Below are 23164 nucleotides of genomic sequence, written 5' to 3'. Positions count from 1 at the left end.
TCTCGCCCCTCTATTGTACATGTTTTACCGCTGGAGGTTAATGTGGATTTGCTGATGGAAGTGGTAGTTTGTGTTGAGTGGTTTATCTATGGGTTCGACTGACTAACTAACGCTGCGGACCGCTACAGCACCGACCACCACACTGGGAAGTGTCCTCTGCTCACTGTGGAAGCAGCATGGAAGAACTGCAGCAACTCTGATGGAAACTACAGGACGTCCACGCTGTTGAACACAAACTGTTGTAGGCCTACTACAAACGGAGGCGGTCCCACTCGGCCCCTCTCGTGGTCAATGCGGCAGACCGCTGGACCTGGACGTCACCTTCTGCAGATACTTCACTGCCCTCAGGAATCCACGCATAACTTGAAACATGTCCGACTCCACATGTCCGAAAAATCCATGATGGAAACTTGTGGAAGGAAGAAAGGGTTCTGTTTTTGCTCAACCCATAACCCCACTGAGCCCTTCTGTGGAAACATGTCTGACTGACCCTACTGACTGGGGGCCTGTTGTGTGTTTGGTTGGTCTGGTAGAAGGTTTGCTGCTTGTGATCTGCAAGGTGGTCCTGGGTTAGATGCGGTGTCTGACTTGCACACCACTCTCCCAATTCTATTCTTCTCTTTACTACTTTTCTACTTTCAATACACTTGCTGCTGCTGCTGTTGACCGCTGGTGGTGCAATGTGGTTTTTATTCGCGTATGTTCTGTGGACTTTGCATTTGTATTTTAATGAACATGTTTACTGCCTGTTAGACCTCGCCGAGGTCTAACAGGCAGGTCACCTCGGATTGGCAAACCTGTTAGACCTCGCCGAGGTCTAACAGGCAGGTCACCTCGGATTGGCAAACCTAAACTCCTTCACTGGCAAAATGTAGATGCAAATGAAATGCCAAAATTAACATTTCAATATTTGTTTTGTGTGTTTCACCAATAGCTTCGGAACTAGACGGACCTCATATATAATTTGCTCTTCATAGATGCTGCCAGGCGCCCCTCCGTTATATAACGTTTTCTGCCCGGTACGAAATAGACCGACCAATAGCAACCCTTTAGGCTATCTAATTTGAGGTTGGATATACGCAACATGTAGAGGTGTTTCAACAACAAAGATGGAAGTTGGTGAACTAAAGACTGTATATGCTCACTAAAAGAACGAACGACTACTACTCAAAGATTTTGAGGAATATGTATTTCTGCATCACCCGTTCCAATGCTATGATTAGTCGAGGCCTATCCAATAGCATAGCATCGACCCATTTTAGATCGCGCCCTTTAGACACGCCCCTTGGAAATTGAACAACGCACTTCAACGCAGAGGATCCAGAAGGATTCCATTGGAAGATATCGAGGAACATGAACTTCACCAATGAAGGAGAGTAACGTTTCCACTTGCTATAGAAATTTAGTGAAGCACTAAATGGTTAATAATAATAATGATAAAATGTGGTCACCATTTATTGACTTTTTGGGTAAGACTTGCTTTACTAATATAACCGCGTTAAAACCGCATTAATTTACTTTTCTTGTGTAGTTTCCCACTATTCATTAAATTTTTTATAGAAGTAAAAAAGTAATCAATAGAACTATACACATTTGTACAACAATTAATCATTATACAGGATTTGAACATTTTCTATTCGAGCTCATGCTTCATAATATTTCCAAGGATTGCACCAAAATGATTGAGTACCAAATGATTTATGAACAGTTGTTTTTGTTCAGGAGCGGATTGTACTCCCAGAGGCTTCAACAGAGCGGGTCTGGAGCTGGGAGCTGCAGGTGGATGGTGCCCAGGAGCCGTTCAGTCCTACAGGAACAGACGGGTGAGCCGTGGAACTGCACATCCTATAAACTCCTCCTTGGCGTGGTCAAACGGTACAGAATAAAACTGGAATTCAGTCATTGGTTGTGCTTGGCTTGTTAGCCAAGCGTTCTCAGCCACTAGGACTAGTGTCCTTATGAAGATTAGATGTGTGGCTGGGTTTGGGAGTTTATAGGAAATGATACTTCTCAAGAACGCACAGTAGCGGAGAAGATAAGCTACTGACATCTGAGTGACCGAGGAGATAACATCTCCAGTGTTTAAATAGATTGTGTCTTGTTTCAGTAGAGGTGATGGAGGCGGTCGTCTGGAGGTGCTCGCCATGAGGTCCGTGGCGGTCGTCTAGAGGTGCTCGCCGTGAGGTCCGTGGCGGTCGTCTGGAGGTGCTCGTCTGGAGGTCCGTGGCGGTCGTCTGGAGGTGCTCGCCGTGAGGTCCGTGGCGGTCGTCTGAGGCGCTCGCTGCAGGTGGAGGGAAGGCCGGGAGCCGTGCAGCCCAACGGATGCAGAACGGTGAGACACGGAACTGCACAGCTGCACATTTTTTCTAGGCTTGGTGAACTGTTTAGAATTAAACCTTTAACATGGAGCCACAGCAGCTCTGAAGTGTTCTGAAAAATGTCGGATGCATTCTCGGCCACTAGGACCAGCTCCAGGATGTAGGCTAGGTGTGTGTGTGTGGCTGTCTGTTGGGTTAAATAATACCTCACTCAAGACTGCACAGTAGGGCATCAGTGAGATCTGTGGGAGCTAAAGCAGAGGAGGAGTTGATTATCTGCATCATGTACGGGGAGAAATGTGCAGTGTGTCATTCGCCTTTCAGAAGGGCGGAGACCCTGGAGGCGGAGGCCAACCTGGAGGTCCTGGAGTCGGTGGGCCTGGAGGCGGCGGCAGCGGCAATCCTGGAGGCGGACTACCTGGAGGCGGATTGTGGAGACCATCCTGGAGGGCCCGGCGGCGGCGGCGTCCTGGAGGGCCCGGCGGCGGCGGCGTCCTGGAGGGCCCGGCGGCGGCGGCGTCCTCATCCAGTAAAGCTAAACTCTTCTCCAGTGCATCATGAACGGGGAGGAATGTCCGGGGTGCAAATAGAACGTGTGTCACGTTTCAGAAGAAATGAGGGGAGGTTGCAGAGGTCCAGGCGGTCGGCCCGGTGGAGGTCCTGGAGGAGACGGTCCCGGCGGTGGAGGTCCCGGCGGTGGAGGTCCAGGCGGTCGGCCCGGTGGAGGTCCTGGAGGAGACGGTCCCGGCGGTGGAGGTCCAGGCGGTTGGCCCGGTGGAGGTCCTGGCGGTCGGCCCGGTGGCGGTCGGCCCGGTGGAGGTCCTGGAGGAGACGGTCCCGGCGGTGGAGGACGGCTGGGGGATCCGGCGGTGGAGGTCCGAAGGCGGCTCGTGATTAGACCAACCAGCTCCTCATCCATGGAAGGTAAGCTCTTCAATCTGATCAATTTGATCAAAGAGCGCAGCCATGAACTGTGGTATAGCCATGTGGGGACTAAACTCTAATGTTTAACTCAAGTAACTGCAGTGTTTCCTCCAGCACTGTGTGGTTAAGGCCGTCTTAACAGTAGGGCCCCGCCTTGACTACCAATGTAGAAAAATTATATATAAAAAATAATTATGCAATAACAAAGTGCAAAACTCGTAGGGAAAGAAAACGTGCTTTCCTCAAGTTAAAAAAATGTAGATAAATAATTTGTCTGTAATACTGTATACTGTTCAAAACAATAGTCGTGCCATAAAGCATTTTGAATGCAATCTAAAAGGCGGTTGTATGTATTATTGCGAACTGAAACCCTCACCGAAGACATCTCCAAATGGTAACTGAGTGTTTGCTCCAGCAGGATTGAAGGAGTCACTGGGGATGAAGATCACTGCTCAGGGGCTGACGACCTACCCCCCCCCCCCCCCCCCCCCACTCATCTTTCCGGAGAAGGTATATAAATCTACAGCTGATGTGATTAAAGTTCTGCAGTTCAGATCCGCTGATAAATGGTCCCATACCGTATCCACAGTGTCCTCATGGTGCAAGTGGTCAAACCTCCACCTCTTTGAAGAGACCAAGCAGCTTGATGACTGACTGGTTCTTTATACTCCGGACCTCGTCCCGGAGTAGAGGACAGACCTAAGGCCCGCAGCGCAGCCGACTAGAGACTCTCTGTGGAACCGGTAAGATACTGGATTCACCATCTTGAAGACGTCTTCATTTATTCAACATGGTTAGTATAGTTTGGCAGGTATGTTGCTTTGATACTAGGGGCTTCTGTAACAAACCAAGAGAATAAGATCTGACTTCAGCCAATCAGTGGGATCTTGAACAAGAGCCAATGGCTGAAGGTGCTCAAACGCATTCTTTTGACTCGCTCCTCTACTATTGCTGTAATCAAGCTGGATGGCTATTTTGCTCCTTCTACTGACAAAATCAAGTCTGCCACCTGGTGGCCGATGTGGGCGTAGCAACTCGGGGCACATTGGAAACATGATAAGAGCCTGTTTTTGATGGTTGGATCGTACACCTAAATGTTTTTACATCAAAATATCACCGAACCCCATGTTGGACAATGCTTGTTTTCATCCTTTCTATGTTTAGCTTTGATTTATCCTTACCTTTTCTTGTGATCCATTTCCCTTAGGTTCAATAAAGTTGACCTCTCCTTCTGGCGACTTAAAGGGAGACCAGATGTGCGGCAGCTGGGTGTCGTGGTGCAGAGAAAGTAATTATTTTCTCCATTATGTTGCACCACATTTTGGGGAAGAATGTTTGAATCAATCTTTGTCATTTATTTCTGTACTCCACATCTGTAATCCCAGCTGTTGTATTGTAACACGGTAGCTGGGACCCCTCTTTATAGGGAGCGGCTAAAGGGACGAGGCTGGAAGCAAACCTGAGCCTGGATCTTAACCTTCTTTCTAAACCTAATGCCGCAATTTAACCGCAAAGAAAGTGAGGCCTAAAGTAACTTGACTGTTACCTAAACTTGCTTGCCTAAACTCGCTTGTCTAAACTCGCTTGCATAAAACCTAAACTCGCTTGCATAAAACCTGAACTTGCTTGGCTAAACTCGCGTCGCTTGCCTAATACCTGAACTCGCTTGCCTAAACTCGCTTGCCTAAACTCGCTTGCCTAAACTCGCTTGCCTAATACCTAAACTCGCTTGCCTAAACTCGCTTGCCTAAACTCGCTTGCCTAAACTCGCTTGCCTAAACTCGCTTGCCTAAACTCGCTTGCCTAAACCCGCTTGCCTAATACCTGAACTCGCTTGCATAAACCCGCTTGCCTAAAACCTAAACTCGCTTGCATAAACCTAAACTCGCTTGCATAAAACCTAAACTCGCTTGGCTAAACTCGCTTGCCTAATACCTGAAGTCGCCTGCCTAAACTCGTTTGCCTAATACCTGAACTTGGTTGTCCAAACACGTTACACAAAGTTAACCATCCATAATCTTTAACCCAAACCAGACTTGTCCCTGGGTCGCTCCACTTTGATTTAGAAGTTTCTTCTGTTACCTCATCTGTGTTTTGAGTCTCATTCTTTGAGGGCTTGAAGTGCTTTGGAGGATATTTGAACATTTGTTTGCCGCATTTGTTCGCCAAATGTTCAGTGTCCTTACATGTAATGTCTATGGTCTGACGATAATCGGACCTCTTCATGAAGCAGAATGTGTGTGAATGTTGTCCCGTGAGCTCCAGGCTCTCTGTGGGCCTGTCAACGTCTCTTTAGCAAAAGGTTGGAGAGTGAAATTCATTTGTGCCATTTTCATGTGTTCCTGAGTAGTTCAGACCTGTGGTGTTTCACACCACAGACCTTAATGGGAACTTTTATTTTTCTGCCTGCACGTAATGCCTACATTTGTAGGGTGATCACTGTTGATCCCAATATTGATCATTAACCACCTCATTCTTTTATGATTTTTTTTTTTCGATAAGGATTACAAATCATGTAATTTATGAGCATATTTGCAAATGGCTCCAAATATCAGATTGTGTAAAAACTAATGATGTAACCTGCTTGATTTAAAGAAAATAAAACATCCAAATATTATAAACCTGTTTTGTGTTGCTCTCTTACCATGTGGAAATGAAACGCAGATAGATATGATTAGCTCTGATTTGCTGCCTCCTTTTGGTGTGGTGCTGGGATTTGTTTAATATACCATCATTTCCAGGATAAGTTAATAACCTAGTATAGCCTACCCGGAAAGAAGGGATATGATGGGCAGGCTGTTTCGGTGTCCTGTCAACATATTGTGAGCGGATTTGTGAACATTCTCGGTGAGGGAAATTCAATTGTAAACGTTAATTAACATGCAGGACCATTCAGCGAACACTTCACATATTTCTCACCAACAGAACTGTCACTCTTTGCGCTTCTTGTGATTTTAAAGTCCTGGCGCCCCCTACTGGAGTTCTTTGATCATTCTTGCCCGCGGTGACCTCGGTCACATTTCTTCCTCAACTCTCCTTTCTTGGCCAAGAGATCTGTGACATCCGTCTCTCTATCTGTGTCCCTTTTTCTCCTTCTCCCTCTCTCTGGCTCTCTCCTTCTCTCTGTGTGGCTCTCTCCTTCGCCCTCCCTCTGTGTGTCTATCTCTCCTTCTCTCTGCCCACCACGCGCCGCGGTGCGCATTTTACGCGCGTCAATTGCCGCCCCTATAGCACCGATGCCCAGCTTGAGCCATTTCGCAACAAATCTGTGGTTATGAGTAACATATCTCGCCTCTGCTAGGCTAACGGCACTGTCCGTAACACACGCACGCACAAACACAGGACAGGAACACACACACGACCACGGTGGCGAGGTCATCTCTCATGACGTCAAAATGAGCTGCATAACGTTGGAATTTTTTTCTAAGAATCTTTAACGTTTGCATGTCTACTGTTGCACACATATTGAAAAACGCTTCTGAACAAAAGACATCGCTAGATTTCCCTCTGATTATTAATAAGCTTATTCTGTCTGTTTCTGCAAGGAACGAACGGAAAACAAAGGTATGGTACGGTCACTTAACGAAAAAAATCTAATGATTTACTATGGAACGGGCTGTTAAATAGGAGTCATTTGTTGAGTTTATAGGCTTTGATATGTGTGCGATTGTTTATCTGTTATCTATTTAATCGGGCACCATAATGCAAAATTGCATTATTGCAGCACTTTGAAGTGGGCTATAGACCGAATTTCACATAAGTTCAGGCACTGACTGATATGATACCATACTAACCGTTATACCGACTACTTGTAAACAAGGAACCATTAGATTTTACTGTATAGATTTAGAGAAAATGTCACTGACTGATATGACCATACTAACTGTTGTACTGACTAGGCCTACTAGTACACAAGGAACCATGTGATTTTACTGTATAGATTTAGATAAAATGTCATTTGAAAAACGTACACATGCATATTCTGCTGGCCAATGGAGACGAAGGTCCGCAATGGCGGCCAACTTGCCACAGTCAGCTGCTCACCCATAACACTGTGTGGACTTGGTAGTGGTAGGCCTACATGTACTTTTAAATAACCTTAACCACCGTGCTACATTTTCAAACGGTTTGTTTTGTAATAAACGTCAGATGTAGTTACGGCACTGCATACTTGATACTGATGAATAATTATGTTAGATTCTAAAAAAAAAAAAATGTTCTATAACCACGTTAATAAGGTTTGTAAGAAACCCAACCGTTGGTTAAACGGTTGAAAATGTAGCAAGTTATGGTTATTTATAAAGTACATGTAGGCCTACCACTACCAACACAATTTTATGGGTGAGCAGCTGACTGGCAAGATGTCCGCAAGTGCGGACATTCTAGACGCCGCCGTAAAACGGCTAGTGTTCTATATATCTACACACATAGGTGAAGGGTTTAATTTTGAAAACGTTGCGAGATACCACCCAAAGGCTGTTTAGAGTAAAGGCGCACGAAGATTTTGTGTGACGGCTGGCCTGGCTTAACCGCGGATGAACGAATGGCGGCTCACTTGACCGGAGTGGCCATGGGCAGGGACCATGATGCAGGATTAAGTCCACGGACATGTGCCTGGTGTGCACGTGGCCTAACTGTTTACTGTGTTACTTAATTCTGGCCAACATGGATAAAAAAGGCAAACCAGCGTGTTCCGCCCCGACCTCTCGTTTGACACGCAACGCCTTTACCTGGGCTTGGGTGTCACTGATGACCTGAAGAAGGCAGTAGAAGGCAGTCGTCTCATTGCCCCAAATCGTGGCTCATTACGAGCACAGGTTCCACTGTCACCACTCTGCTTATGCGATTGTTGACCTTTCTGCAGGCGGATCAGGTAATTCAATCAGAGCACTAGTACACCAGCAAGCACACACATGCACGCACGCACACGCGAACACGCATGGCATGGACAGGCCTTTTTGCTTCATTGGCCATCTTGAGCGCCAGACATAGAGAAGGGCAGTTTGTACAAACTCTCTGCTAATCTGTTGAGTTGGACACACCACCCGATAACCCAGTGTGTTGGCGTGACCCTGTGTCTGCAGAGTCACGAGGCGTGCTTTCTGCTGAATCAATTACTGAAAAACTTGTAATTCACACCATTTTCCAGACTTGGTCTTTTTAAATTTGTAAATAATGCTTAGCGTCTTTCTATTTTCTTCTGAACTTCTCCAGCCGTCCACAAACGGCATGAAATATTTCGACAGTAATAATTGTTGATTTAATTGTATTACTAATCATTTTGTATTGATCATGTTTACTGTGGGGTTGTTAATATCGGATTGTGGACGAAAACACATCTAGTTGTTCATGTTGATAATGAGCTGACTCATTATGCAACTCATTACGCAACCATTAAATCAATAAAAGAGCCAATAGTGAATCTGAGCTTTTGGCTGCGTGTGAAATCTTTAGAGATTAATTAAATCTGTTCCCACTTAATCCTTATTATGGTTTATCTAGATAAAAATCTGTTGAACTAGAACTATTGGTCAATACAAAACATGAATTTGCTTTCATGCGCTCAAGCCTGTTAAAAGTAGGATTTAGTAAAACGAAAAGGGCACCTTTTATTGTTAGGGTTTTATGACAAGGATGATATTTCGTGACAAATTAAATAATGTCCCTCTTAAAGTACAAAGGAGTGAATGTTATGTTGACACTTTACATGTGACGTGGTCCGTTCAGTCATCTGGCTATTCGAGAGCAGTGTTTCTGTGCTTTGATTGTTCCATCTATTTCCAGAGTGCTCAACACCTATTTCTCTTCCCTGAATTGGTGTTGTGAGTGGCTCTTACCCACTAACCATTTCACAGAATGACCAGCCAGACAGCTCAGTCAGCCAGTCAGTCAGTAAGCCATGCAGTCACTGTCTTGCAGGATTACTTTGACAGAGGAATGGAATGCGGGACTCTCTCTCCCCCAATCTCTGTCTATCTCTCTCCTAGCCTGCTTCTGGGGACCCCCTACTAAGGTTTGTATGCAATAAGATGTTAGATTACCAATTAAATTATTTAAAGACAATAGCATTAGCATGGAGGGTCAAACAAAATCATGGGAATTAAATGTATTTATTTTATCAGTGAAAATAGACAACGGACATTAGCAGCCTCAGTGCATTTCAACAGCGGTTGAGAATTGAGTTATTCTGCTGGTTTGGTTAATAGGTGTATTGATTTATTCAACAATGGGCACGCCACTTGTATTAAAGAGCTGAAATGTATTGGTGTGCTTCCAAAACATAACTGAATTGCTTTTGCAGGACATCAATGAACGGACTCTGACATGTGCTGTGATATATTGAAATGATACTTCAACTTTTGTTCATTTGATCTTCTTGAACGACGGCTCCACAAATTTCTGTCCGGTCAGGAAATGCCAAACGCCACTTCGGTAGGACTCGTTTCCGAAGGAGTAGAGCAGAGCGTTGAAGATCGGGTTTGTCTTGGCCAGCACAGGAAGCACCTGTGGGGAGAACGGTTATCCATTTACATTTCGGGCATTTAGCAGACGCTTTTATCCAAAGCGACTTACAATAAGTACATTTGTAGTAAGAGGTGCAACAATATATCGCTGTCGGCACAGTAGGGATGTTCATAGAACCAAGTGCAAGTACAACAATCGCTAAGCTAACCAATTCCCCGTGTTACAGCAATGATAGCAGCTACTGTAGTTGCTACAGTTAAGTACTATAATACAATACAATACAATACAGTGTACAATGGTGGCCAGAAGGGGGAGGGTGGCTATGCAGAGTCGAGGTGGACTCTGAACAGGTGAGTCTTGAGTCTTTTTTTATCCAAACATTTTCACTCACTGAAACCACCAAAGCCACGGCCATGATCAACAAAACGATGTAGAGAGCTGGGAAAATGCATGTTCTCTCACCATTCTGAGCTTCGGAGAGACGATCTTGACGTTCTCGAAGCAGGCGTACACACACATGAGGACGTAGGGACCCCAGCACGCCAACATTACCCTCAAAGGCAACTTTGTGTTGAACTGAAAGTACAAACAGGAGAAGATATAGTTAGCCCTGCTGCAGTGATTGTTGAAGAGACATCTTAAGATGCTTCTGTACAGGTCATCGTTGAAGGAACAAGTCATTGAAAGATCCAATGACCTCAGGTTCCATGCTCCAACTGATAATAAACAGGCAGATCGATTTACATTTGTCAGAAGGAGAAACCATTTATCGAACAATATATTGAGAACCAAGTGCAAAGCACTAACAATCATGAGGTTAACTCATTCTCTGTGTACAAAAACTAGTAAAATGGTTATGGCTGGGGTAAGGGGGGAGGCTATGCAGTCTGGGTGAGTTCTGAACAAGTGAATCTTGAGTCTCTATTGAACCTTTACTTCATTGGCCATTGGAAAAATAAAACAGTTCTGTGTATCGCAACTACAGTTCAGCGTAACCAGCACAGAACTGTATTGTTGCACATCAATGACCCCTTTTGTTCAAAGATTATCCTTACCCTTCTATAGATTTACCTCCTTTTAGTTTGTGCAACAACTCGCACAACTACTTTAATTTGAGTCATAATCTTCCCAGGAGGGTTAACATACCTTCTGAAGATGAATTTTCCTGAAGTGTTTGTTGATGGCGTCATAGGAGGACATCATGGTGTAGGCGGGGAACAGCAGGTAGAAGACCACCAGGCTCAGCATGTACGTTATGTAGTCCCTTTTCGGGAGAGGATCATGTACAGCAAAAATAGCTGTGTTAGAAATAAGCATGACCTATGTTGGCCCATAGGCTAATACTGTTGCAGTGTGAATTTTCTTCACAGGGTAAATAACATACTGCATTTTGGTAAACATCAAAACAAATCAATCTTTTATTTAACAGTTACTATCAGTTATTTAGATGTGAAATATCAATATTCCCATTCAGCATATTTGTCCTCAGATTTGTCTGCATTCTTTATGATTCTGTGTTTTACTGGATTATTATTATGATTTGGAATTATGATGCTAAAATTAATTGCAAGCTTCTTTCTGCAAAGGCTTTGTGTCCCAACCAAAGATATATCAGCCCTTACTCAAGCGTAGCCTAAGTGCATTTGTATTTCCACATTCAGGTGTGCAAGCAACCGAAAAACAAGAAATGCTTGGTCACAAATAAAGTAACTTGCACTCAAAGTCGTTTTTTAAATAACATACCTTTTACCTTTACTCAAGTCGTTTTTTAACCATAACTTCCCTTCGGCTTGATGAGGATTTCATGAAGGTAACAGTATGTCTTTGGTAGAGTTTCATTAAAGTAAGAGTAGATCTACTTTAGTAGGATTTCATCAAAGTAAGAGTGTCTACTTCAGTAGGATTACTTAAAGGTAAGAGTATCGCACTCTTACAAGAGTATGTAAGGGTGCGATTACTTGAGTAGGATCTATCAGTACTGTTTCCACCTCTGGCCGAACTGTGTAGCCTGTGAGCATACAACCATGAAATAAAGCTCCTCAATACATTATTGCATACGGTCTATTGCATGCCCCAGTGAACGTCATCGCTGATTGAACCCACAGTGTGGTAACGCAGTCTCCCCATGTTTCCCAGTCTCCCCATGTTTCCCAGTCTCCCCATGTTTCCCAGTCTCCCCATGTTTCCCAGTCTCCCCATGTTTCCCAGTCACCTGTCTCCAATGGTGTAGTCCAGCGTGCACCCCACCCTCATGGGCTCAAAGTCGTAGACCCCCCAGCCGATCAGGGGGAGGGCGGCCCAGAAGACGGACAGGACCCAGACGATACAGCACATCGTCACCGTGGTGCTCCAGAACAGCTTTTGTCCTGGACAATTCATGTGATTTATTTTAAAGTTTTTCTCATTTAAAAAATATTTATTTAAAATATATATCTATATTTTTCTTTATTAAAATGAATATATATATATACATTTTTAATATATACTTAAAAATATATATTTATTTATTTATCATTAGAAAAAAATGTAACACTATTTTTGAATTTCTCTTCGTAAATGTTACAAATATTTGTGAGAATGTGGTAAACATACATGCAAATTATACTCAATGTCTTTGTAGTTTGTTACAAACTTGAATTCAAAATTAGGCGTTTACCATACATTATGATTATATATATTGGTATATTTATCAGATTGTTAAGGGGCTTGGGTTGCCCTTTGGGGGGTGTATACATTTTAGCATGTTGTAGTGGTACTCACTGGTGCAGTACTGGTGGTATCGGTCCCAGGAAATGGCAGCCATGAAGCTGATGGAGGCCAGGACGGAAATCATACCCTGGAAACCGTGGTAGGAGCACCCTGATTGGCCAAACGGCCACTGCCTGAAAAGCATGCACATTTCACTCAATGCCCAGTTCTCAGCATGTCGACATACATCTCTCATCATACATTTTCTCAGGAAATTATTAGGAATATTTACAAACTACTCCAGTCAGTTAAAGTTGTGATTTATTTCAACATTCTATAACAATGTGTTTTTATTTTACCACGTCCATACGCCAAAACTATTCAACAGAATCAGTTCAGTTTTGATTATCTGAGATGTTACTACCGCACTTATTTGTGACGTCAAAACTTAAAGCGTATCCCTACCTTGCATAGCTGGCATAGGCGGCGGTTAGTCCGTTTATATTGAGGCTGAGGTCGGCCAGAGCGAGGTTGAACACAAAGAAATTGCTGGGTGTGCGCATCTCCTTGACCCGGAGGTAGGCCACTATGGTGATGGCGTTCAGGATGAATCCAATCATGCCTGGAAGAGAGCAACCCTGATAAACAAACCTATTCTGAATTCTGATTCTATGTCTACAATGTGAATGTAATTCTGATTTAACTTTGCTATAACTGGGTTCTATAAAAAGGATTATACTTTCGGTGTAGGTTTGGGACGTTTGTGCACACATAATTCATGTTTATATGTGGGTTTTAAAGCAGCATTCAATGTTGACGTCCTGTTCCGGAGTTCACGCAAACGTTTTCTCTGCTTTGATATCCCATGCAAATAAGTTAAAAGCCCTCACGATCCCGTCCACTTACCCCCAACCAGGAGGGCCGTGCCGAAAGTAAACATGTCGAACTCCTCGAAGCCCTCCGGTAACGCGTACGCTGCCATGGTTCAAGGGAATCGCACGGATGCAACCGTGCACAAATTATATTTACAATCGAGCTCTAGGAGTGTGTCACAAAGTTCACCTACTCCCCCGGTTTATAAAGGCTCTGTCATGTGAACAGGCATGAAGAAACTAATCTCAGCAAAACCTCTTGAATCCCCCCAAGAATGTCCTAACAAGCACATCATCCTCTGCAACTTGGGGGGCGCTTCCGCCGCGCAGGCCAACTGCGCATGCTGGGCTAATTATTATAAACAGATGACGACATAAAGAAACTATTTACGTTAATCGAAAATGTGTGGTCCTTAACTCAAATAAATGGATCTTTGCTATTATAGGTTGGTAAAAAAAAAGTCGAATAGGCAAATCTAATGTATTTAGATTGATTCGATTGTAAGGCCTTTATGTGTTTAATTAATAGCTTTTCGTAATTGTCTTTACTTTTCACTTATGCCTCATTGTTTATTTTTAACCGTGGTTAAAAAAGAATCAGCAAACACACGACGCAAATTAAAAAAAGACGTTTGGTCCTTTCTGCCTGAATTTGGTTAAAATGTTACATTTGGAAATGTACCGCTTGCACCACTAATCTGCACTCAGATTACAACAAACCCATTACTCTGATGTCCCAATAGGCCTGAATCGTCCATATTGTTGAAACAGTCCCAGTCCTTTGCCATGTGATATATTGCAAGTTAAAGTGATTATTTTCCAGAAGGCTTAATGCCTAGCCTAATAACGAAACATAGCCTATCATTTATTCACTACATTTCAGCAATTACATCTCAATTTCTCAACAAATATTTAAACTATTCACACGTATCAATGTTTTCCATCTGCTTTAGAGCTAAATATACTCTTAATAAGAATTTTTGAATTGTAACATGTTACAAAGTGAATTGAAGAGACTGCAGTAAGCTACTGCATTTATGCTCCATGTAAATGTTTTACTGAACCAAAGATAAGTGGTGGTGAAATGCACTCCTTTATCTCTCCCTTATACCATAAAGTGTGGACTTGGTGCAAAATCCTGATCATGAATGCTCAAAAACCCAATACTTCTTGTCGAATATAAAACGACTTCTTTTTTTTTATCAGAGCTGCACAAGAAGGCATTTTTGGAACCGTGTGATATATTCGCATGTTGGCCCATAGTTAATGAGGCCTGCACTAATCTGCCCGATTGCATGAAACAAAGCATGTACTGTAAAAGGGCCAGTAGTCAAAGGGCAATGGAGCCCTTTTTGCCTATCTTTATATTTGTATTACTAATCGAGAGATTTAGAGTTGAGAGGGTTAAAGGCGAGGGTGGACTATAGGGCCTTTTAATTCCCATGCTCTTGGCAGATGACACCAACAGATACAAATAATGACATGTTTTTTAAAGTCCACGGTAGTGCTTCAAACCCCCCAACTGATCGCACGGAGTGATCCGTCTCAGGTCTCTGCAGCCAACTTGGCCCAACGTGGGTCAGTCACACGCTCTGGGATTCACTTTACCCATGTGTTCAAATCCACACTCAGGACAGGTCCTCTGAATACAATCTGAAACGTCTCGAAGTTTCTGTCAATGAGGAAAAAACGTTCAAATTAATCTACTTTAATTCGATTTATTTTCACCTTTACAGTCGTTCTATTCGTTAGGCAGGCCACATGGTTCCTGCCACTGCCATCTAGTGGATTGTATTGTATTTTAGAAATTTGACCCAACTTTTATGTACCTCATAACAACACTTTTGTATTGGCCTACGATTTCTAGTTGTAGATTTCAACAATGTTCTGTTTTATTACGGCTAATTTAAAGCTATTCAGAACGCACCCAGCATGCGTAGCCTACATATTGAGTAAAGTGAGAGGGAAAGTACACTTTAAAATACGTTTTACTGTAATGCATTAATTGTGCACCAATTATGCCCATAATTACACCCCCAAGGAACTCCTCTAGTGTTTCTGGTATTCCCTCACGGTGAAACAGTCGGCCTATCAGCTTCCAAGAAGCAATAATCGTGTAAATGAAAATAACCCTAGTCTCTTGGCTAATCCCTGCCTATCCTTTTTATCTCAGGCTGCAGGACACTCAGAGCACCACGGCGCTCTGAGCGGACACGCCACCGCCATGCAATACCACATCGGTTAATACCGGTTAATATCGGTTTATATCTTTAATATCGGTAGTTTAGTGGAGTAGCATACAGTAGGACAGCAGGGGAAGATGAATCGATCATGCACGGTGGGGTTGTATCTGGCGGTTGTTTGCCTCCCGCTGCTGTGCACCTCGTGCCCACCCCAGTGTAGTTGTTTTTTCCACAAGTTGAGCGACGGATCAAAAGCAAGGTAAGGAACAAACAATAAAAGCAATATGTCTATGGGCATGCTTTAATTTGAGAGTGTCCATGTAGAAAGACCTTCTTTCATGAGGGATTAACAGCCAAGTTGGTTTTTAATCTTCTTTAGGTGTACTTTTTTCGAGGTGCTATTTGGTGAATTGTTGAATTGGAAAACAACATTTAAAAGCTTTTTTTCTTCGTTCTTCTCTTCGCTAAACATTTCCAAGTGTCATGTTTTTAATGCATCACAATATTGTTTTATTTCTTGGTGAACACTAACACATGCGTGTTTAATTCTCTCTCCTCCAGGAGCGTGCTCTGCAATGATGCAGAAATCACCGTCGTGCCACCGAATTTCCCCAAAGACACATCAAAACTACGTATCGAGAAGACCGCCATCACCAGGATATCCAGTGAGAACTTCCACTACCTCAGCAACTTGGAGTTTCTGTGGATGTCCTTTAACGCCATCAGTTCTCTGAGCGTGGACAGCTTCCGAGGTCTAAAGAGTTTGGACGAGCTGCGGCTGGATGGCAACGCCATCGACTATTTCCCCTGGAAATCTCTCAAGTACATGCCGAACCTGAGACTTCTTGACCTGCACAACAACAAGATGTCTTCCATCCCTGCCGAGGCCACCATGTACATCAAGAACATCAGCTATCTTGACCTATCGAGCAACGCGCTAACCACAGTCCCGGCAGAGATTCTGGAGCTGTGGCTGAGTGTGAAACCAGCCCAGGAGACAGATGCCTCGAAACGTATTCTCGGTGAGGATCAAACTGTTACATATAGTGGAAGGTATTTGTTTTTGTTAAGCCGGCTTGCGTGGCCAGAGGTGGCGGGTTATGTAACGTATTACAGTTTCTTGTCCACAGTGGCGTTTAAAGGTGCATTTAAAGAGATTAGTTGCTCCAATGTGTCCCACTACTGAAAAATACTAATGCTGCATAAAGCTTATCCGATCATATACATACATAGAAAGAATGAGATAGATAGATAGATAGATAGATGAAGGGTCGAATGGATGGATGAACGGATGGATGGATGGATGAACAAATTAATGGTCGGCTAAAGGGATGGATGAACACATTAATGGTTGGATGGATGTATGGAGGACAATATTAATGGTTGGATGGATGGATGGATGGATGGATGGATGAATGAATGAACAAGTTAATGGTTGGAGGGAGGGATGGATGAACACATTAATGGTTGGCTGGATGAATGTATGAATAGATGGTTGGATGAGGGGAAGGATCCATCCCCTGATGGAGGAACGGATCCAAGGCGTTTCACATCACGACGCTCTGTTTACACTGTGCAGGTCTCCACGACAACCCGTGGCTGTGCGACTGCCGGCTGTACGACCTGATCCAGTTCCAGAAGTCGCCGTGGTCCTCCGTGGCCCTCGTCGACCCCCAGCTGAGGTGCGCCGGGCCCGAGGGCCTCTCGGGGGTCCTGTTCCCCCAGGCTCAGCTGCAGCGCTGCCAGGGGCCCCGGGTGCACACAGCCGTGGCTCGCGTCCGCAGCTCGCTGGGGAACAACGTCCTGCTGCGCTGCGGGACGGTGGGGGTCCCCGTACCGGAGCTGACCTGGTCGCGGGCCGACGGCAAGAAGATGAACGGCACGGGTGGGTTCTGATGCCGGGCCACGCGTCGGTTGGGGCGGTTCAGCGGATTCACATCGAGTTCTAAAAAAAACTATTTTCATTGTTTTGATTTTTTTTTTTTTGTGGGATTTGTTACTGTTACTGACTGACTGGAGATCAGTGAGATTCATATTTATTTTCCTTGAACAATACAATACTTAAATAAAGATTATAATTATGATATCAATACATGCGTCAATTGATCACCACACATAGGCCTAGCCCAAATGAAAGAGCCGTTTATATGTTGACTGCTTCCAGTGTTGTGTTTGTCACACTATAGAACGATTTATTGCCTTTTTAGTGAATAATATAAAACATAAGGAATTTTAAAAAGAAAAATCGCATAGTATATCTTAATCGCAATATTTGGCGAAAAAATCCCAATCTGAATATTTCCCCAAATCGTTGCCCTTTCAGTGGACATCGTCTATTGGTTGATGGTCACGAGGGTGTCCAAGGCACACGAGGAGATCAAATCACTGTTTCACTTTGTTATGAGGCCATGCTCCTAAATCTGGACTATAATTGTTTTTTTTCAACAGTTCAAGAGGAGATCTCGAAGGAGGGGATCATCTGGTCCATCCTGAGTGTGCCTGCGGTCTCCTTCCATGACTCCGGCCGTTACATCTGCAAGGCCACCAACTTTGTGGGCACTGCGGACGCCCTCATCTCCCTGGTCATCACGGACTCCCTGAGGTCTGAGGAGAATGACGGCACCGCCAAGAAGCCCAGAGAGCGGAAGACCGGCAGCGGCATCGGGAAGGCGGCGTACCAGGAGAAGCTCGTGGCGCGCTACGTGCCTCCACCGACCGCCGCGGGGCTTCAGCCGGCCATCAAACCGCTCAAAGGGGACACCGGAAAATACAAGGTCGAGAGCTACAGCGTGTCTGCACCCGAAGCGGGGGCAGAGAAGAGCCTGGCCAGTCCGCCCGGCGAGACCGGGGAGCTGGAGAAGGACGTGCTGGTCAACATGACGGCCAACGCCTCGTCCCTGCAGCAGGTCCCCGAGAAGCGGATCGTGCGCTCGGTCAAGGTGATCGGCGACACGGACCACACCGTCTCCCTGAACTGGCGCGCCCCCATGGCCACCAACACCACCGAGTTCAGCGTCCTGTACGCCGTGTTCGGCGAGCGGGACATGAAACGGATCAACGTGGGCGCGGGCAAGAACCGCATCACCATCGACGGCCTGGTGCCCAAGACCAAGTACATCGCCTGCGTGTGTGTCAAGGGGCTGATCCCCAAGAAGGAGCAGTGTGTGATCTTCTCCACGGACGAGGCGGCGAGCGCCAGCGGCACCCAGAAGCTCATCAACGTGGTGGTGATCACGGTGGCGTGCGTCATCGCCGTGCCCCTGACGCTCATCGTGTGCTGCGGGGCGCTGAAGAAGCGCTGCCAGAAGCTGCTGGGGAGGCAGTCCAAGGAGATGCAGGACTCGTACGTGACCTTCGAGACTCTGGCACCGGCCAACAAGGCCAAGGGGATGGAGGGGGAGTACCTGACCCGTCTGCACCCGGACGAGTCCAACAGGCTGCTGTCGGCGAGGTCCAGCGTGGACTCGGAGGCCACGGTCCGGACCGAGGGACCGCCGAACGAGTACTTCTGCTGAGACCACGCGTACGACTCGAATCGTGAGAGGACGAACTCTTGGCCTGGGATTCATCGAGAGTCTAGATGCACATGATTGGGCTCAGAGATGATCGACAAAATCTTTAAAACACAGAAAGAACCCTGTTTGCTGGTCTTAAAAGCTTTGGATGGCACTGCCAGAACTGGATGGATAATGTGACTTTATATTATGCCGCCGTGCGTGATTATACCGGCCACTGATGACATTGTGTAAGCTTACGGCAAGAAAAGGGAAAATGTTTTTCTGTGACTTTAGTTTTTATGAATGACATGTTTATGTGAGATGTTTTTTATTTATTTGTCATGCACATTGAAAAGGAGTACTGCCCATGGAATGCTTTATTGGTGTTCCTTGAGTCATTGTATAGGCCCATTTGTAAATATATGTTAATGTTTCGGGTTTATTTTAGACTTTCAATCCTAAAATGCTGAATATGTTCCAATGTTTTTATCATCTGAGATGTAAATATCTGTTTGAGAATGTTTGTCTGATAAATAAATAATTTTGTATGAAAATGTCTGACAGGAAATTATTTTAAACCTGAAACTGAATGGATTTTTTTATTATATGAATCAAATAGAGAATATATACATATTCAAATATACTTTTAGATATGTATTCCACCCACTGAAAATCCTCTATGTTCACTAGAATTGATTTACTCTTCCTCTTTTTACAATTCAGTTATGTCGACCTATTCAAATTATCCACTCAATAGTTTACAATGCAAAAATATATATCTTACATTTAGATGCATATCATATGGTAGTTTATATGTCATAGCATATTGTTGACTATGATGAACATGTAGGTGCATGAAGATCTGATGGCAGCATTGTTCTATTCATGGTCTATCCTTATGTGTATCCTAATACCCCAAGGCTCCGTTTGTGTATGGAACAAGAAAAGCTATTTAATCTCTTGCTTGCTTTTAATCTCTGACAGTCAGTGCCAAATTAATTTAGCCCAATTAATTAAAGTACACTATTAACATAAATTAAATTGCATAAGGCTTTCAGATGTTGATTCTTACACTAATTATATACAAAACAAAATAAACAAAAATATTTTATTGGAATGAGTGTTGTGAGCAACAAATCGGGACGAGAGATAATTTGGCTCATGGCTAAAAATAAACTTTCGCTATGTCTCACATGCCAGTCAAAGACTGCGTCAAGGAAGATTAAGGTAATAGGCTTTCTTTGCAGCCACCCTCTGGCCACTGACCCGCTCGTCCAGGCCCTGTTCACATGCATCTCAAGAAACATGGCAACGTCTGGTGTCGTGTTATCTATCGTGTTGGGGGTCTGCTTCATAACACCTGGATCCACCACGTGTCTGATCGGTTGCTCCTGCACAGATGACAGCACCGGCAGGTGAGCGACATTGATATTGACATTGATTGTTTATTATTAAATCTGCATACTTGAATAAACAAGACATGAATAAACATATATGACTAAACTTGAGTGCATCCCCTATTTTTTTGTTTTTGTTTCTTCCAGATCTTTACTTTGCATGGAAACCGCCATGGCCCGCGTTCCAGATAACCTTCCGACCGACTTGTCGAAGATCAGAATAGAGAACTCGCATCTGACCGAGCTGCCGCGTGGGTCGTTCTCCAAAGTGCGTAACCTGGTGTATCTGTGGCTCAACTTCAACGACATCACCCTCATGAACGCACAGAGCCTGCAGGGCCTCGCGAACCTGACCGAGTTGAGGCTCCAGGGAAACAAGCTGAGCTCGATGCCGTGGACGGCGTTCCTCGACGCGCCAAAGCTGAAGATCCTAGACCTGAAACACAACCGGCTGGATGTGCTCCCGGAATACGCTCTGAGACACCTACCCGGCCTGACTTACTTAGATATATCCTTCAACCAGCTTAGTGTCATATCAAAAGACGTTTTCCTCAACTGGCCACTGTATATTACCACGGAGAAGGCGTGGGGCAAAGAGGGCTTCGTCTCCAATGTGGTGTTGGCGCTGCACGACAACCCGTGGCAGTGCGACTGTCGGCTGAAAGGCTTCGTGGAGTTTATCCGTGCTGTGAGCCCTCCCCTCATCCTCATGAACTCATACCTGAAGTGCGCGGGTCCCGACGCCAAAGCCGGGAAATTCTTCCACGAGGTGAACATTAAAACGTGCGTGAAGCCCGTGACCTCTGCCCTCGAGGCGAACATGAGCGTCGCCCTCGGAGCGAGGGCCACGCTAACGTGCTTGGCCAAGGCCCGTCCCGAGCCCACCATTCAGTGGACGTACAGTATGAAGATTATAAGGGGATTTTCTGGTAAGATTATTTTTTCTATAATTTTTTTTATCATCCATTCAACATCCGATCCACAGCTTAACGTCATATCGTATCTTAAACTTGCAGGCATACATCTGGCCAATGAAGCGATTTAGAAGTCCCCAATGGTATCCCATTTGACCTGCTTACATTTAGGCAAGGTTCAAGTTGTGGTCACATTAAAAATATATCGTGTGCAATTTAAAGGTGCTGAAGGTAAGATTAAGGAAATAATATTTGTGTATTTTTTTGCAAATGTTATAGCAATCCGTCCATTCGGGAGGGAACTGTACTGTTGTAATTCCTGTTTCGAGTTGACTTCGCCTGCTCTATGAGCCCATATCGATTTTGGACCGTCCCGTCTAATTTCTAACCAATCAGGCATCGCTTCCCTGATTGGTTATCAATCATACAGAGAAAGGTGGGCGGGAATGGAGAAGAGAGTGAGGGGACATTTTACGGGGTTGTTACGTTTCAAAATGTTGCTCTGTTCTTCTCGCTCTTTACAACTCTTGAATCTTACCTACAGCACCTTTTAAGTGTAGCGGGCCTTGTTGAGGCTTGCTGTGCTTGGCTTGACAACCAATTGTTTTTATCTTCACAGTCACGGAAACACACGAGGAAGAGGAGAGGGTCAGCTCCAAGCTCCTGATCCCCTCTCTTCATCTCTCCGACCGCGGGCTCTACACCTGCATGGCCACCAACTTCCTCGGAAACTCCTCAGCCACCTTCTGGGTGGACGACCCAGCCCGCAACGCCTCCGATCCCGCCCCCCCTGCTGTCTCCACGCTGCCCCCCGAAGACGAGAACGTCCTCATCGACGTCCGCATCGCCAAGCAGACCCTGTACGGGTTCACGCTGGAGTGGCACGCGGCCACGCAGCAGCCTCCCTCGGACACATGGTTCACGGTCCACTTTGGGAAGCACGACGCGGCCCGAAAGGAGACCATCCACATCGGGCCGGGCGTCAACAGCTACTCCGTCCGGGAACTGCAGCCCCTCACCAGGTACGAGGCGTGCGTGGCGTGGAGGAACCTCCCGCCCCTCCGGGGCCAGTGCGTGGCCTTCGTGACGGGCAACGGCGTGAGCGCGATGGAGCAGCGCGAGAGGCTGATCCACATCGTGGTGATCGTGTGCGCCATGGTGCTCGCCGTGCCCGCGGGCATGTACGCCTGCACCACCGAGACGCGCCTCGGCTGGCCAGCGTGCTGCAAGAACCCGTGGAAGATGAGGGGTGAGGAGCTGAGGGACGGGGCGAGGCGGGGCACCTTCGACAGCCTGCAGGGCGCGTCCAACGAAGGCCTGTGCCCCGACTCGGCGGAGGGCAGGAGCGCGAGGTCCGGGACTGAGGACAGGGCTAAGGGAGGGAACGGGCTCAGCTGCATTAGCTTCGACATGACCACTAAAACGACAACAACATCATCGAGTGAGATGAATTCAACTTCCCAAAGTGGATTAGACTCTCTGTCAGTTTAAACGTATCTCAGGTTCTCAGGTTTCTGATCTCAAGATGAACAATTGCCTTTTTCCTTATTGATAAGGAGAGCCTGTTGATTCACATGTTGTTCATTCAAATAGCTGAATATGTGTTTAGGCCTAAGCATGAGTACTTAAGGCTTAGTTATGGCTCCACGTCGACGCAAGGACCCTCCTTGCGTCCACCGCAAGGCCCTGAGGTGCGCCTCCCAAAAATAGTTACCGTGCGTCGAGGCGAAGCAGCACGGGCTGTGATTGGTCCGCTCACTAAAACCTGACGCAGAACCGAAACAGGTTCACTACTGCGTCGAAGCGTCTGCGTGGTCATTGCGTTGCGTCGACGTTGAAGCATTACTGAGGCTTTACTGTATAATGTGTCTTCAATGTTTTGATAAATATTTTTAATAAGTACGCT

At 45.4% G+C, this 23164-nt stretch overlaps 3 protein-coding genes and 4 long non-coding RNA genes across 12 annotated transcripts; 5 read left to right on the top strand and 2 right to left on the bottom strand.

Moving 5' to 3' along the window:
• Window positions 1-628: 628 nt before the first annotated feature.
• On the bottom strand, window positions 629-887 carry LOC115531617 (uncharacterized). Its single transcript, XR_003973910.1, has 2 exons — window positions 834-887; window positions 629-755 (listed from the first exon to the last, which is right to left on the bottom strand). It is a non-coding gene; the product is annotated as an uncharacterized LOC115531617 (long non-coding RNA).
• On the top strand, window positions 745-2387 carry LOC115531618 (uncharacterized). The gene is made up of 3 exons (XR_003973911.1): window positions 745-1823; window positions 2108-2135; window positions 2185-2387. It is a non-coding gene; the product is annotated as an uncharacterized LOC115531618 (long non-coding RNA).
• A 565-nt stretch (window positions 2388-2952) lies between these two features.
• LOC115531708 (uncharacterized) lies at window positions 2953-3733 on the top strand. 6 transcript variants are annotated; one of them, XR_003973920.1, is made up of 4 exons: window positions 2976-3005; window positions 3045-3098; window positions 3138-3242; window positions 3661-3733. It is a non-coding gene; the product is annotated as an uncharacterized LOC115531708 (long non-coding RNA). The 6 variants fall into 6 exon arrangements; XR_003973923.1 differs by having other exon boundaries at window positions 2991-3005; window positions 3045-3074; XR_003973921.1 differs by lacking the exon at window positions 3045-3098 and having other exon boundaries at window positions 2953-3005.
• Window positions 3734-3826: 93 nt separating this feature from the next.
• On the top strand, window positions 3827-4937 carry LOC115531709 (uncharacterized). Its single transcript, XR_003973925.1, has 2 exons — window positions 3827-3985; window positions 4450-4937. It is a non-coding gene; the product is annotated as an uncharacterized LOC115531709 (long non-coding RNA).
• Window positions 4938-9333: 4396 nt separating this feature from the next.
• Window positions 9334-13593, bottom strand: rgrb (retinal G protein coupled receptor b). The gene is made up of 7 exons (XM_030341045.1): window positions 13302-13593; window positions 12861-13017; window positions 12468-12589; window positions 11920-12073; window positions 10854-10971; window positions 10170-10283; window positions 9334-9746 (listed from the first exon to the last, which is right to left on the bottom strand). Exons 1-7 carry the CDS (start codon window positions 13375-13377, stop codon window positions 9606-9608), a joined length of 882 nt encoding a protein of 293 aa, XP_030196905.1. The 5' UTR covers window positions 13378-13593; the 3' UTR covers window positions 9334-9605.
• Window positions 13594-15441: 1848 nt separating this feature from the next.
• lrit1b (leucine-rich repeat, immunoglobulin-like and transmembrane domains 1b) lies at window positions 15442-19495 on the top strand. Its single transcript, XM_030340376.1, has 4 exons — window positions 15442-15709; window positions 16012-16472; window positions 17030-17335; window positions 17899-19495. Exons 1-4 carry the CDS (start codon window positions 15588-15590, stop codon window positions 18963-18965), a joined length of 1956 nt encoding a protein of 651 aa, XP_030196236.1. The 5' UTR covers window positions 15442-15587; the 3' UTR covers window positions 18966-19495.
• A 1021-nt stretch (window positions 19496-20516) lies between these two features.
• On the top strand, window positions 20517-22749 carry LOC115531578 (leucine-rich repeat, immunoglobulin-like domain and transmembrane domain-containing protein 2). The gene is made up of 2 exons (XM_030340929.1): window positions 20517-21273; window positions 21878-22749. The coding sequence occupies exons 1-2, from the start codon at window positions 20517-20519 to the stop codon at window positions 22747-22749; spliced, it is 1629 nt and encodes a 542-aa protein (XP_030196789.1).
• Window positions 22750-23164: the final 415 nt, after the last annotated feature.

Source organism: Gadus morhua, chromosome 18, assembly GCF_902167405.1.
Source record: "Gadus morhua chromosome 18, gadMor3.0, whole genome shotgun sequence".
Classification (NCBI taxonomy): domain Eukaryota; kingdom Metazoa; phylum Chordata; class Actinopteri; order Gadiformes; family Gadidae; genus Gadus; species Gadus morhua.
The sequence above is the reverse complement of the archived record's forward strand: the minus strand, read 5'-3'. Positions and strand labels throughout refer to the sequence as shown.

Coding starts and splice junctions, on each gene's coding strand:
- rgrb (XM_030341045.1), bottom strand. CDS start 13,377: ATGGCAGCGTACGCGTTACCGGAGGGCTTCGAGGAGTTCGACATGTTT. Junction 10,972..11,919: donor GACTACACCATTGGAGACAG/GTGACTGGGAAA, acceptor TCTCCCGAAAAG/GGACTACATAACGTACATGC. Junction 9,747..10,169: donor TCTCTCCGAAGCTCAGAATG/GTGAGAGAACAT, acceptor TTCTCCCCACAG/GTGCTTCCTGTGCTGGCCAA.
- lrit1b (XM_030340376.1), top strand. CDS start 15,588: ATGAATCGATCATGCACGGTGGGGTTGTATCTGGCGGTTGTTTGCCTC. Junction 15,710..16,011: donor AGCGACGGATCAAAAGCAAG/GTAAGGAACAAA, acceptor TCTCTCCTCCAG/GAGCGTGCTCTGCAATGATG. Junction 16,473..17,029: donor TGCCTCGAAACGTATTCTCG/GTGAGGATCAAA, acceptor TACACTGTGCAG/GTCTCCACGACAACCCGTGG.
- LOC115531578 (XM_030340929.1), top strand. CDS start 20,517: ATGGCCCGCGTTCCAGATAACCTTCCGACCGACTTGTCGAAGATCAGA. Junction 21,274..21,877: donor GATTATAAGGGGATTTTCTG/GTAAGATTATTT, acceptor TTATCTTCACAG/TCACGGAAACACACGAGGAA.